The sequence below is a fragment of the Quercus lobata genome, chromosome 9 (assembly GCF_001633185.2).
Source record: "Quercus lobata isolate SW786 chromosome 9, ValleyOak3.0 Primary Assembly, whole genome shotgun sequence".
Taxonomy (NCBI): Eukaryota; Viridiplantae; Streptophyta; class Magnoliopsida; order Fagales; family Fagaceae; genus Quercus; species Quercus lobata.
In genome coordinates, this window is record NC_044912.1 from 17,867,461 (window position 1) to 17,882,965 (window position 15,505).

Here is a 15,505-nt window from a genome sequence, read left to right on the forward strand (position 1 = left end):
GTGGAAATTAACATCCTATCATTCATACTGAATTGTTAAACAGAAATTGAGTTATGCCAGGTCCTTGGATCGCAAACTTAGTGGAAATTAACATCCTATCATTCATACTGAATTGTTAAACAGAAACTGGGTTATGCCAGGTCCTTGGATCGCAAACTTAGTGGAAATTAACATCCTATCATTCATACTGAATTGTTAAACAGAAACTGAGTTATGCCAGGTCCTTGGATCGCAAACTTAGTGGAAATTAACATCCTATCATTCATACTTAATCGTTAAACAGAAACCGAGTTATGCCAGGTCCCAGGATCGCAAACTTAGTGGAAATTAACATCCTGTCATTCATACTGAATTGCTAAACAGAAACTATGTTATGTCAAATTCTTAGACCACTAATTCGGTAGAAACTTACCTGCTAAGTTGTGCATTGAATTATTAAACGGCAGAAAAAGTGGTGATGAGTTTTTCTAAATCATAATCCTAGTAAAAGTAATGCCTTATGAATATTCGTTAAGGAGTCAGAAAGAGAGAGCTTCAAATGCAAGATTGGCGTACAATGAAAGAGGCGTCTGAAATAAATCCATCCAAAATTACGACGAAGTAAGTAAGTGTAAAGATAACTTAGAACCATCAGAATGATAAGAAAGTAAGCAAGAAAGTCCTCTATTAAGTGTCTAAATTAAAATTACAAAGCAGTTTCTATCTTTTTACTTTTTGATGATGCCCCCAGCCGATTGAACTGTGGAGTCCAATTCTTGTTGAAAACCCTGTGAGACCGTATATGCCTTCGAAGCAGTGATGGATTGGCTTGGGGAAGCTCCTGGAGAGGAGGTGCGAGGTAAAACCTCCTCGCTGGGGTTAATAGCTGGGGCTGGAATATCAGCTTGGTGTGGTTGAGGAGCTGAGGGGCGTATCGCTTCGGGGTAGTATACGTTCTCTGGCTTACGTAGTTCAGATGAGGCTTCAACCCCAGCGCGGTTAAGAGCCTCGCTCCAGGTTCTCGCACAGAAAATACGGCAAACCTCCGGAACTTCGGCTCTTAACGCTTTCTCAGTTTCAACTATCCCGATTTCGTAGCCCCTCTGCTCGGCTTCATCCTTTGCCTTCTCAGACTCGATTTTTGCTTTCTCGGCTTGTTCTTTAAGCTTTTCAGCTCTCTCCCTTAACCTCTGAGTTTCTTCTAGATGCTTCTTAAGAACAAGAACTTGCTCCTGAGTCTTCTTCAGTTCGGCATTCGCCTCACGCAAAAGCTTGGCTTGTTCCTCGGCTTGCTTCTGGTAGCCTTCCGATGACGATTCAGCACTCTTGCGAGCTTCTTCCTCGACCTGTAGCTTTTTCCTTGCGACGGTTAGATCCTGTTCAGATTTGGACAAGGTTTGAACAGCCGTTACCCTTCTTTTCCTTTCACCATCTAGCTGGTTGGAACAAGCATTGAGCATCTCATCTAGCTTGAAGGTATTTTGGATGATCTGCAAAAAAATAAAAATAGAAAGGGGGGGGTGAGTTAGTGTTATAGTCTATGAAAAATGCGCATTAGTAAGTAACGGTCACAGAATGAAACAGTATAAAAGACAGCTTCTCACCATGCCCAAATATCGTTTATTGTCAAGGATGAGTTGATTCTTCCTCACATTCTTTAGCTCAGCCATATCCTTTGGGAGCAATAAGGCCTCCTCTATGGCCGAGGCCACATGACACCCTATGCCGTCGTTATAGTCCCTTACAGAGGCATCGTCTCGCAGGGGTTCCCCACCGAGCATAGGAACTGGCAGCCATGCTCGTGAATCGGGATGTGGGGAATCGGATTTCTCTTGGTCCCGCGTAGAGGGCTGTCTGGTTTTCTGCTGCTTCGCCGCTCGTTGGATATCTTCCTCTCGAGTGGGACGGGATCTGCTCGCATCTGCCACCCCCTTATCTTTCTGCTCTCTGCGCTTCTCTAGCTCGGCAATGCTTGGCGGTGCTGTTTGCGAAGATGATTGAGGAGGGAGGCGGGGGACTGGAGGAGGAGACCTGGCTGGAAGAGATGAAACCTGGGATGGTACTGTTTGGGCAGGTGCAAACTTTCCCTGTTGACCTCCTATCAGTTCCATTAGGCTTTTTTGGGGTATCCTTTTTACCCCCATCTCGTCAGAACTTTCCTCGGGGTTTGAGGGCTGATCGAGAATCTCAAAATCGTCCGTGGATTCCGATACTGTTACAACGGTTTGCTTGCTTTTTTCCCTTTTCCTTCTCCTATTGGTGCCCTTTTTCTTGAGGAAAGGTAAGGGTGAAGAAAGCCCCGCTGAGACGCTGGCCACGGAAAGAGGTTCTGTGAGAGGTGTGTGTTCGGGAAGTGGAATACCCTCTGGAACAATGAATCCTTCGTAGGCCACACTGATACAGCGAAGCCGAGGATCGCGTGCCCTAATCACGCACTTCTGCGCCTGAAAGCCAAAAGAAAGGGGGGTATATCCGAGAATTAAATGTGCTGCTCGTAGTTGACTATCAGCCTCGTTCACGTATATTTCAGCTCTCAATAATCTGTCTAGGCTCGCTTTATTGACCAATCTGAGATTGGGCTTTGTGTAGCGTCTATCTGCAAGACCGTTGATTTTAAAGTTAAAAGTTGTGAGACGCGAAAATAATAAAGGTGATTAAAATGTGATTATGAGCTAAGTAGCATAGGTCTATAACTTCGCACCCACCTGGCGTTCCCTCCACGGTCGGGCAAGATAGACCATCATGCCATTCCCCAGAAAAAATGAGGAAATCTTCTTTTAGGTGCTTATTTGAAGTAGGGAGGCACTGAATCAACCTTACTTCCGGATATCTCGACTTGAGATAGTAGTCTTGGTCAGCTAGGCAGTGAAGGCTGTACACCCAATTCACGTCGTGATGGGATAGATTTAGACCCATTCTCTGATTCAGAGCGTCTATACTTCCCAGAATCCTAAACATATTGGGAGCGCATTGGGTGGGGGATAGCCTAAAGAAATTAAGGTAACCCCTAGTGATACTACCCATGGGGATGGTCATCCCTCCTTCAATAAAGGCGATCATGGGGATAACCACTTCCCCAGTTTGCCTGGCGTCAACCCACTCCCCTTGGGCCGCATACCTCATCCCTACCGTTGGTGGGATACTGTACTTCATGCGGAAGTTTCTAATGCCCTCCTCGGAGTCAACGAGACACCGAAAGGGATTCCTCTGCTTCCCCATTTTTTTTCTTTTTTCTAAAGAAACTTAGTAGAGAAAAAACTTTTTGATTTTGAATAAAAATGGTAAAAGCTTCGAGAGGACTTACAGGTTCAAAGGAAGGACCTCGGACAACGTACGATTATTTGTAGTTGCCAGGAGAACAGTGAAGACAGGAAGAAGGCAGGTTCAGTGTATAGGCCTTGGAACCGCGTAACCATTAAGGGTAAGGTACAGGTTTAATCTGGGAACGCCTTTATAGTCATGTGAAGATTGTGAGCGGCGAAATTCCCGCTCACAAAACAAGAGAAGCCCCCTACCGTTCGATTTGGATCTAACCGTCGAACGTGGGAGACAAGGGAGTTGTCAGAATTTAATGCTGCCAAAATCGGGGCGCTGAAGCGTCAGGGGCATGCCCCGAAACGCGCACAGCTGCAGGCTCATGACGTCAAAACCCACCTTTTCTCCTGAGGAGTCGAAAAGTAGGATTTTGAGGGGCTATTGTGGGGATCATTCGGTTGATAGGCCCATAGGATTCAGAATTGGTTGAGGATTGTTGGGCCAGTGGCCCATCCGAGGTCGTGCACCCGTCCGAGGACGCCATGCTCCTCGGCAGTATGCGTCCAAGGACGATCGCGTCCGAAGACGATCAGGACGTGGTATCACCACGATCAGATCTCAGAAGTAGGTCATCTCAAGGGGTAGAGTAGCCGACTAAAGATGAAAGAGATAAGGCAAACAAATATTTGAAACTATAGCTGCCTCCGCATTAATGACCTCTCAACCAACTCTCTGGCTGCATTAATGTGGAGGTGATACCTGAGCAGTAGGGAAGCAGCCTTACAGCTGCCCATAGGAAGTTCCAGGAGGCGCCAGATGGGACAGAAAGAAATCCCACGGACACAATCTACACGTGTTCGGTGAAGATGGATCGCGAAGGGGAGTATATAAACTAAAAGAGGGACATGAAGAAGGGGATCGAGAAAAAAAGGAGAACACACATAAAACTAAAGAGAAAGAAGGAAGAAGAAAGGGAGAGAGAGTAACACTAGGGACTTAAGAAAAGACGTTGATTATACCAACAAAAAAAAAGGAAAACATGGTATGGGCTTGAGAGAAAATCTTGGAGGTAGATACCACAGTTAATCTAGCTCTTTACACCCACGCTCTACAAATCATGTTGTCTGGGCCTTTTACGTACGAACCCAATACTGTTTAGGTTCGTCACCAAATCGTGTCCTTACACTAATATTTTAAAGAAAGTATCCTTTAATAGAATGTTAAATGCGTATATTAATTTGTTAGGTTGGAGAACTAGAGAAAGCTGAAAATACTAGTCCACCAAACTACAGAATAATTTATCCTTAAAATACTCCAATAATTGATAATAATTGCCTACTTTGAAACAATAAAGTAATAAACTGATAAAAGCACTCACTGACTCACTTCCAATTATACAGCATATTAGGGGTCTATTTGGATAGAACTTATTTTACTGAAATTGAAAACTAAAAACACTGTAACAAAATAATTTTAAAATGTGTAAATAATGCCGTGGGACCCATTTTTAATGAAAAAGTTAATAAAAAATGAAATTTGTGGGTCCGTGAACAGTGCATAAATGCACTGTTCACGATTACTGTTCATATACAGTGCATGAACAGTAACCACTTGTTTGGGGGGGGGGGGGGGAAGGAAACGCGTGCAAAAAAAAAAAAAAGGAAAACGCAGGAAACTAAACGCATCAAAACACAACGTGTATCCAAACATTGCCTAGCTGTCTTTTTTTCTTCTATTTTTTTTAGTATATAAATATACCGATTACCAAGAAAGAAAACAAAGCCAAACGTGCAATTTGGACCATGTGGTTTTATATTGACAACGAGAAGACAATAAAAGAAAGCAAACAAAAGTTTTGGAAATAAACATCCCATTGGAGATCGCAGGCAGGTGTTTCAGAGAGCCATTGGATAAAACAGTCATTGAGATGTCATGTTTTTTTTGTTTTTTTATGTAAATTCTGCTTTTTATTATTCTTAGTTATACAGAAATTTCATATATTTTTCTTAGTAATTATGAGATGTCATGTGTTTATTGGTGTAAAATTAAAATAGTGTATCACTAATAATCTGTAAGAAAGTGATATTGCACCTGTCAATCTCTTATTAATTCAAGAAAAATGTGAAAATGAAAGTTTGCTGTGTCACCATGTGCTTGCATTGTTGCATTCATCTCAAGGACTTAAAAGATATAATCTTATCTTGTTCCAAAATACCACAATAAGGATTGGTCATAGATAATATAAACACTGCTATGTTCCCAATAACTTGATTTGGGAATTGAACTTCTAGAAGACCAAAAACAAAGGGTATGAATTCAAGATAAATCTCCAAGTGGTTGATTTAGGAAAATTAAAAGTTCAAACACATTCTCATGCTATATTCTTTTAAAGAACACACACCCACATTCCAGAATTACTTCCAATCTGGACAATCAAGCTATAAAAGAACACAATAGGCTACCATTGTTGTAATGTCCAATAACTAAGCTAGGGCAAGGTGAATAACCAAGTGGTTCTTTGTACCAAAGTTTTCATTCACATTTTTACAATCTGAACAGTTGAATGACTTGATCTAGCAGAAGTATTCCGACAACATATTAGGGTAAGTTAAAGTAGTATCCTTGACCCTTGGACTATGCCCATCGTTTTTGGTCCTTGTACTTTTTATATTCCAGCTATATTTTTCTAGGTAAGCCCATCAAAGCAATGTTAAGAAAACACGGTATGTTTCCATCACCAAACCCTAAAAGAAAGAGTCAGTCCTATTCAAGGAAAAAATTCAACCATCAAAACTTGTTCATTTTTAAATCATACACAATGGCACTGCCACAATGAAGTTGTATCAGTTTAGGCCCCCTGGATGAAGGAATTAAATGTCCATAAAAAAAGAGCAAAACTCAGTCATATTCTACTTTATTATAATTATTCATACAACACAATCCAAAACAACCTGTGAGTATTCTGTTTTGGACATGGACATCTTTGTGTTTAGCAACTATTCTGTTCCCTAAAAATAATAAATTTTCCTTGTATTTGAAAAAGAAGAAGAAAAAAAAGGAGGGGAAAAGAAGAGGGGGACAAACATGTTGCAAACCATAAATAGAAACCAGGTTTCAGTTTTCATCATGCTTGTCCCAACCTGCTGCCATGACTCCAGGAGAGCAGGACCTTGGCATTCAAAGAGGCTTGAGCTTGAAGAAAAATGAATCAACTGCTGCGTTTTGCTGCAGATACTACAACCAACAAAGGACTGTCACCAGACATCTCTAAGGTATCGTCCATCCATCTGGAGTTTCTTTACTATAGCCTCTGCTTTTGATGGTTCCACATTTTCCTGAAATTCATACCATAAAAAGATTTTGAAACATGATTCCTCCAATCAAATACCAAACACTAATGGCACTCATAAAAATAAGTGAGATTGAACTCAAGTCTATTTTTGTGCATTCTTTATTACAGCGGTGAAAGATGATTTAAAAAAGAAGTGGGTGGGGGCAGGGAGAAGGGTTATTGCATTTCTATAGTTGATTTCATGGATATTTTGAACCTTCAATTGTAATTTCTAGGAATTTTAGTTTCTCTTTTAAAGCTTCCCTTTATTCTAATAAAATTTCTTATTACTTATAAACAATAAAAAAATAAGTGAGATGGATGAAGTGGAAAGTGCCAATTGGATGTTGCATAGCACCATTCGATCTAAGCAAATAAATGTATAAAAAATGTTGCTAGTCAACTATATATATATATATATATATATTTAGATGATGTAAAAATTTATTAAAAATCATTGCCAATCCGAGCCTAGTCAACTATATGTTAAATGATAAAATATGCGAGCAGTCAAGAAACAAAAGTTTAATAAATCAGGTGTACAGAGGATAAATAAGCACTTATAAAGGAAAGGTGATACATGTATGTGAAGGTACAAAATTTGATTTAAGAATAATAGTAAAATATGTTGCAATAATACACACAGCCCTGAACCATATTATTTCCCTATACCCCTGAAAGATAGTTGCCTCTCCTTAGGTATAGGTGCAACCTCTGTTTGAGAGAGAGAGAGATTGGGAGGGCGAGGGGTAGAGTATGTACCTGCTCCTGGACAATGGTATGCAAAGTCCGATGAACATCTCTGGCCATACCCTTGGCATCACCACAAACATATAAATATCCCCCCTGTGAAACCAGGCTCCAAAAATGTGCAGCCTGTACATGAAAAAGAATTGTTGATGTGGTTAGAAATAATATGTTACACCTCACAAACAGCAATCTTACTTGTTTCCTACCACTACTTACTTGGTCCATCATCTTATGTTGAACATACTCCTTTTGTGGACCCTCCCGTGAAAATGCAACAATCAGCTCTGAGAGCACACCTTGTTCCACAAAATTGTTTAGCTCATCCTCATAAATAAAATCCTATAAACAAAGATCAAAGTTAGGAAATCATACAGCGCACTCAATTCTTTTCAAAATTTAATTGTCTTTGAAGGTATACACAAAACAACAATCATTACCATCCGACGATTTCTACATCCAAAGAAGAGTAATGCAGGGCCAAGTTGTACGCCCTCCTCTTTAAGTGCCATTCTTTCCTGGAGAAAGAATTATAAATTTAATTTTCATCTTTACATACACTAGCAATAATACTCCATTATTATAAAATCACTCCGGACCTGCAGAAATCCTCTGAAAGGTGCGAAGCCAGTACCAGGTCCAACCATGATGATAGGTGTTGAATGATCAGCTGGTAACTTGAAGTTAGATTGCCTAATAAAAATAGGAGCCCAGCTACAGTTACGGCTCTTCTCCAGAGGAACTGCATTCTGTTTTCATTCAATATGGTTGAATATTACAACAAAGCCTTAGAGATGATGCACATGTTGAATTGATAGACCACCTAGTACAATAGTACAGTACTAAAAAATAGAAAAAAGAGATAAATGATAAACATAACCACTGGCTGAGCATTACCTTCATCCAGGTTGAACACACTCCTTTGTGAATTCTGCCAGTGGGAGTTGGACCATAAACTAAAGCACAGGTTACATGAACTCTATTGGGTGCAAATCTGTATGCAGTAATATTAGTTGAATCTCTATATTATGAGATAAATCACCATAATTAGGAAGAATAACACACCTAGGAGAGGATGAGATTGAATAGTAACGGGGCGGTAAGCGAGGTGCTACTGCTGCAAAAAATACACCAAGGGGTGGCTTTGCTGATGGGAACTCAGCCATGATCTCAAGTAGACTTCTCTGACTTCCAACAACCCATTTTGAGTAGTCATCCTAGACAAAGAAAATCAAAATCAAAATTAGCAAGAACACATAAACAAACGATAAATATATAACAAGAACAAAAAGAACCATCCCCCCCCCCCTCTCAAAAAAAAAAAAAAAAAAAAAGAAGCAAAAACTTAGTGATCTGCTAACCTTCCCCTGAGGTGAAGATAAAAACTTAAGCCTCTCTGCTTCATTAGGTTCAACAGCATGAGCAGCCAAAGCAATCAGAGCAGCCTGAAAGCACAAACAATCAGAAACCATTGAAAACAATTATTGAAGTAATTAATCAAGAACAGAAAAAAGGGAATAAATTGTCAAAGGCAAAAAGGTAACCTTCCGAGGAGGATTTAAGAGATCAGCATAACGTGCCAACGCATTGCGCAGTGTGCAAGGACCAGGGAAAGGAGGTGGCAATGAGCTTCCAAGGGGTGTGCCATCATCATTGTCAGTGTGAATAGAGAATAACAAGTCTAGAGGTTGACCCAACAATTTTCCAGCTTCTTCAACAGTTTCATCACAATTCTCAGCATAAACACCCACATGGTCTCCAGTTTCATACCTAAGGAAAAAGGGGGGAATGATAATCACCAGTCAAAAACTTAATTTCAGTAGTATAAAGTACAATATGTTATGCCAATCCAACCATTCATTTAATATTGAGAGAGCGAGATGAGCACATAAGGTAAGTAGATATTAATCCTGGAAGACTATATATACAGAAGCCTTTAAAAAAAATATAAAAATAAAATAAAAAAACCCAATTCTACCTAGGCCAAGAAATCCATACAAACATGTATATCAAATATCAACTATAACATAGGTCAAACCCTTCTCCCCACAATAAACATAAAAAGGTTTGTTGTTTTAAGTCACAGTATGAAAGGGAAAAGCCATGATATTACTTCCAACTCTAATCATTTATAATATAAGATTCCAAGTATTAGTTAATTTTCTATGCTTCTATTGAAAATTGAAAAAATCATTATTGTAAATGTGAGGGAAATATATAAACACAAAAACCTTGTGATTCAGTCATTTAGACAGCTTAAGTGATAAATTATTTTCCTCAACAAGTGTATCATTGGCCTGATAATAAATAAACTATCATACTACAAGTGCTAACATGATCCGAATCTAATGAAAATCCCACTATGGAATGAAGAATACTAGTTGCAGACTAGCCTGGTTAACAGAATGAAATTTTTTAAAAATAAATAAATAAATAAAAAAGAAAGAAATCACCAACTTAAAGCTTTTGCCACAAATCCAAATCTGTAAATAGAAGTATCACATACTCATGAACTTACGTAATACCAGTCCCTGAAATATCAAACTCCAGATGTATGCAAGAGCGGTCCGATTCAGGTGTGTGAAGCTCTTTTTCAACAGCAACATTAACTCTTCAAGCAAAAGAAATAAAACCAATTTAGTGTCTGTTTGAGAACAGCTTATTTAGCTGAAACTGAAAATTTTTTGCTAAAAGTATTGTAGATAAATCTAAAAAATAGCTAAAATAGTACAGTGAAACCCATAAATAGTACCAAAAAATGTAATGGGACCCATGAATAGTAGCAAAAATAAGTTGAATGGTAAAAAAAAAAGGCTTTTTAAGCCAATGCCAAACACACACTTAGTAAACGATAATAGCAATAATAGAACCAACCACATGCACTACACCAAGTACCTGCAAGGATGCTGTATATCAAATGAAGCAGTCCCATTTGCCATGTTTAAGTAATTATCCTCATAAGATGTAATACTAGGATCATGAATCACTACTCTATATTCAGGAATAACGGCTGTATATGGAGTAGATACAGTATTAGCATCATCCCCATCTAGGAGAAGCTGATCTAACTCAGGCCACAATTGTTCCCTCCTAGAAAACAACAACCAAATCATTAAAGCAGAAAACTGAAGCCATATTGCATACTAAAGCTCTGTCTTCCCAAAGCTAATATTTAAAAACAGTTAAGGAAAACAAAAAAGTTGCAAAAAAATAGATAAGATAAATTGCATTGAAAGATTACAAAGTATACCAAGCAGAAAAATCATCCTCAATACATTGATCGTCATCACCTAAACCAACTGGAATGAGACGCTTTGCACCTGCATTGAAAAAATAGACACAAGTTCAATAGAATTTAAACAGACTATATCAAGGGGGCAAAGCAAAAATTGATCAACAACTATGCTCTTACATAATTAGAAGTTACCAGTTAGACGTATATTTTGGCATACAGATAAGTCACATTTTAAAAGAAGTTTTAGTATGAAACCATACAAAATATTGGCTCATGCAGTCACCACTTATTCCAATTGAAGACGGTGTCTCAGAAGTTAAGAAGACAACTGAAAGAAATTATTAGACATCAACTTTGGTCAAGAGCTTAGCCAAAAACTTATAAGAAAAATTAATGATAGTTATCTTAGAAACCGGAATTAATATTTAAACAACAGCATGTGCTTGCTCTGCATAAAAACCCCATCACAAGAAATCTTTGAAGTTAAAACATCCAATTCACAAATTTGGTTAAATTGGGTTTCAAAAAACCTGAAACATTATGCGAGACAATTTGGTAGAAATGCAGAAAATCATAATAGATGAGCTCAAGCAAGACAATCCCTATATCTCCGGGTCACACAATGAATTCACCATGTAACCTTAAGTATCTGAAGATTACATACAAATTACTAATCACTAAAAATAACATAGCCTTACATACCACTAAAACTGTCACCTAAGCATTTAGCTGAAGGTTCATTTAAAGTCACATTAACAAGTCAATATCAATTATGTATGGCTACCATTAAGAGAGGATGCCAAAACTTGAGTACCATGTAATACAAATTCTTATTTTCATAAAAATCATCTACAAGCCTACAACTACAAGTTCATGAAGTTAAATTACTACAAAATGCTTCCCAGACAAATAACTAAATCTGTGCCCTAGATTAGGCAGACAAGAAAGCATTAAAACGAAAGAAGGGCCTTTTGGGGTTTGGGGGCATTTTTTAAGAGGGTACAAGATTAGATGATAGAAGAATAGAACAAAGTGATTCTCACAATAGTGGATGTAAATGTTGAAAATTTCAGCACTCTCTTCCAAGTTGCCAATAATAGTAACCCAAATGCGCAGCTAGGAACATTAAGAGAATTCCTATCAGAGAGTAAGGCCATGAGAATAGGTGTTTGATAGAAACATATACCTTGTTCGCTGAGTTGTTCATCAACCACGTTCCCAATCTGTTTAAAAAGGGTGCCGTTAGATGCCACAATTATGATACGATAACGATGAGCATACACAGCAGACTAAGTTACCTTGTTGAAATGTTCATATTGACGGTTACCCAAACCAAAAACACCATATCTGAGTTGTTGAAGCCATGCACCCCTATCATTACCCTGAAAATAAAAGCCAGGCGTGTTAATATATCAGATATAAATGAAAGTACAAGTTCTAAGTTTCTAACAACTTGTGACTTTAGAATTTGTATTCATTGTAGATTTGTAGTAAAGCTGCTAACCTCAGTAAACCATTTGTAAAATCTTGCAGCATTATCAGTTGGCTCTCCATCTCCATAACTACAATGTCAGGCCCAAATATATTGAATACACCACTCTTTCTAAAATCAATATGCATTTCAAACTCAACATAATGCCAGTAAAGTTAAAGATCTATCTTACGTGGCCACCATGAAAAAGGCCAAAGTCTCTTTCTTCAGTTTTTCTTCATATTGATCATCATCCGCAGCATAATCATCCTATTTTAAACATAATCAAAAAACATACCGAATGGTAAAAAATAATAACAATATTAAAAATAAATCTCTTGAAGAGGATTATTCATGTAAAAATGCAACATCACGCAACAATTCCAATCCAACTTACCAGGTCAATAACTTTGACAACTGCTTTTTCATATCTTGCCTTGATCTCGTCAGCTAAAGCCTATGATTACAACATGCTCACATTAATGCCTAAAAACAAGTAAAAAAATTCTGCCAAACCAGTGACAAATAATAGTAATTATTATTATAAAGATAAACTACTCATAAGGAACCAACCATTTCAGGAGTTCAATACAAGTATTTACATAAGTTTTAATCACACAGGATAATGACTTAGCCAGGTCCATCCCAACTGTCATTACAATGACATGACTAAACATGACTAAAAAGTCATTGCCATTTGTGCACTAAACATGTGATTGTAAATGCCACATATAATGCACATTAATCTTGTCACATGCTCATGACGTGAACTCTGAAAGCGCCTAGTCCGCCAACCACACCCAAACACTAGGCACAACAAAGCTATTTCAAGTTTCAATTTTAACGCAGACAATTATCTCAATCCATTTCACCCTAACCATAAAGTTTACATTAATTACAGAAGCTGTACATGCATATAGCATTCGCCGACCCAATAATAAAACCTCATGAAAGTTACAAATAAACTTCCCACCAATTTCACTTCCTTTATTTAACACATCTTCAATATCCTTGTGGGTTCCCCGTTAACTCAACTAATAAAATCTTTTGTTGTCCAATAAGGAATCAGGGATCAAATACCGCCTACACCAAAAAGAAAACCATTGGTGTACCGTAGGTTTCAAATTCTACAATAAGAAAACCAAAACACTATTAAAAGGTCGTACCCCGTGCATAAAGCTCCTGTTTTTACAGGGCCTGTGAGAGGTAATTAGTAGGCAACCTTTCCCCAATTCTGTTGGAGAGGCTTAGGAAGTAGGCAACCTTTCCCCAATTCTGTTGGAGAGGCTTATTCCTAGACTTGAATTCACGACCTATCGCACCAAGACACTATTATTCTCTAAATTCTTAAAAAATAAAAATAAAAAGCCCTCCTCAACACAAGAACCGCCTAGCCTAACTAAAAACATAGTATCCTCAGCTCACGTTCGCTTCAATCTCTATTCTAAATTCAAAACAAACTCAAATCTCATAGCGCCATATATTTTCACAATTCTTACAACAACAAATTAGCTTTCAATACTAAGAATTTACATTTACACATTAACATAGGCGACAAATGAAAAAGATAAAAGAGTTTTACATGTTGCGCATAAAAAAAACACACACACACACTCAAAAACTAAAAGACGTTGAATACAAGGAGCAAAAAAACAGTAACAGATTTACCTTAGCGAAGCCCTCAGCAGTTCCAGTCTGAGTTCCAAAGAAAACAGAGACCTTAGTCTTTCCCGAATCAACCTCGACCTCATCGTCCTCGTCCTTGTTCAACGACGAGAACTTAGGCACTTCCACCGGCTTCACCGAACTCCTACTGCTCCGATCCGACGATCTCTTCCACACAAAAACCAAAAGTCCGATTATCACAGCAAATGACGTCGTAACGATCAGTACGACCGAGTCCGATACCGACTCGCCCAGCGAAATTCCCAGCACGGACTCAATAGTCCGTACCAATTCCGAATTCGAACCCATATTCAAACTCAGCTCGTTTTTTTTTTTTTTTTTTTTTTTTTGATATTCAATTTTAAGCTTGAAATTTGAGCTTCATTCGGAATTTTTTTTTTTTTTTTTGACTTCGTTTGCTGTGTCGTTTTCTAGGGGCTTGAAAAACAAGCCCTAGATAATGGCGGTGGCTAGCCTTTAATGACAGAGAGGAGAGAGATCGAGAGAACGCAGAGAGCGTTGTGTGGAGACAAGGGTAACTGGCTTGCGCTGTGATGTGTGCGTGTGAGGTGGGGTCCACTGTCATTGACCAAAAACTATGGGCTTTTTAAAAAGATAATAAGTTAGCACGTAAAATGTTCACAGCTTTTTGGGCGGTGGACGTGGCATGCTATCCATAATAAAAATGATTTAAAACGGTAAAATAAAATTTGTAAACATGACTCTTTGCCATTTTTCATTCCTTCCAACTTAAGGTTTATATATTTTCTCATTAATATTATGTATTTAAAATTTATTAGCATTTGAACATGCGCGGATAAGTATTTCATCATACACTTAGGTATTTTTGTAAATAAAAAATATAGTAATTTCAAATTATAATTGTGGGGCCCGGCCCAAAAATAATGGACTATTCCAAATTCAGGCCCGTCCGAGGAGCATCTTGTCCGAAGAGAAATCGCATATGAAGCATTACTCAATCCCAATAACGTCAAGGAAACCTATCCGAGGAGTAACTCCTCCTCGGACATCACGAAACCCAGACGAGGAACTCTCCCCAGCCATTTTAGTTCATCCTCCCAACATATAAAATGAATAAAATCCAAAATATCTCATGGAAAGCTGCCACTACCACATTAATTGCCCCCCAACTACCCTTTTGGCCGCATTAATGAGGAAAAGACCCCTGAACAGTACCACATTGGCCTCTGTAACTCACAAAGGGAGTGATGAGGGCGTCTGATGGGACAGGTGCTCAAGTAGATGCTTAGATGATCAACAAGTGTAAGGTTGAGATGAGAGGAGGAGAACTATATAATGTAGTGGAGTCCCTCAAAGAAGGGGACGGAAAAACTGTATTAGGAACTGAAGAAATAGAATCATACGTGAGAGATCCATTCTTGTGTTTTTATTTTCTGCAACAATACTGTTCATGTATCCGACCGAATAGGCTCACTGAGGCTAAGTTCTTTGACCCATCCTCTACAAATATTTATTGTGGGTTGCGTTTTGGGTCAAGGCCTGATCAATAGAATTTGAGCCAAGAAAATCGTGCAACTACAATAATTAAAGTAAATTATTAACAAAAAAAAAAAAAAAAACCTCTGTTTGATGCTAATTGTAGTAATATATACAATTCTAATAAAATTTTAGTAAGAGTGGAAGCATGTGCTATGTTGAAATTTATGGACATAACAAAATTGTACAATAATTTGTTATATAAAAGTTTCGCAAAATAATATTTCAACCTTATTTTTGAGTTGTGATGGTCTGACACTAAAAATATGTAAACACAACATTTTAGTTGTAATATAATTTTTTT

At 38.1% G+C, this 15,505-nt stretch overlaps 1 protein-coding gene across 1 annotated transcript; it reads right to left on the reverse strand.

Annotated features, from left to right (window-relative positions):
• Positions 1–6,096: 6,096 nt before the first annotated feature.
• On the reverse strand, positions 6,097–14,257 carry LOC115959368 (NADPH--cytochrome P450 reductase). Its single transcript, XM_031077730.1, has 18 exons — positions 13,687–14,257; positions 12,416–12,475; positions 12,212–12,288; positions 12,052–12,109; positions 11,846–11,929; positions 11,734–11,770; positions 10,563–10,632; positions 10,208–10,402; positions 9,831–9,923; positions 8,857–9,082; positions 8,674–8,757; positions 8,378–8,529; positions 8,210–8,306; positions 7,912–8,061; positions 7,753–7,830; positions 7,532–7,654; positions 7,328–7,441; positions 6,097–6,569 (listed from the first exon to the last, which is right to left on the reverse strand). Exons 1-18 carry the CDS (start codon positions 13,990–13,992, stop codon positions 6,489–6,491), a joined length of 2,085 nt encoding a protein of 694 aa, XP_030933590.1. The 5' UTR covers positions 13,993–14,257; the 3' UTR covers positions 6,097–6,488.
• Between the last annotated feature and the right edge of the window lie 1,248 nt (positions 14,258–15,505).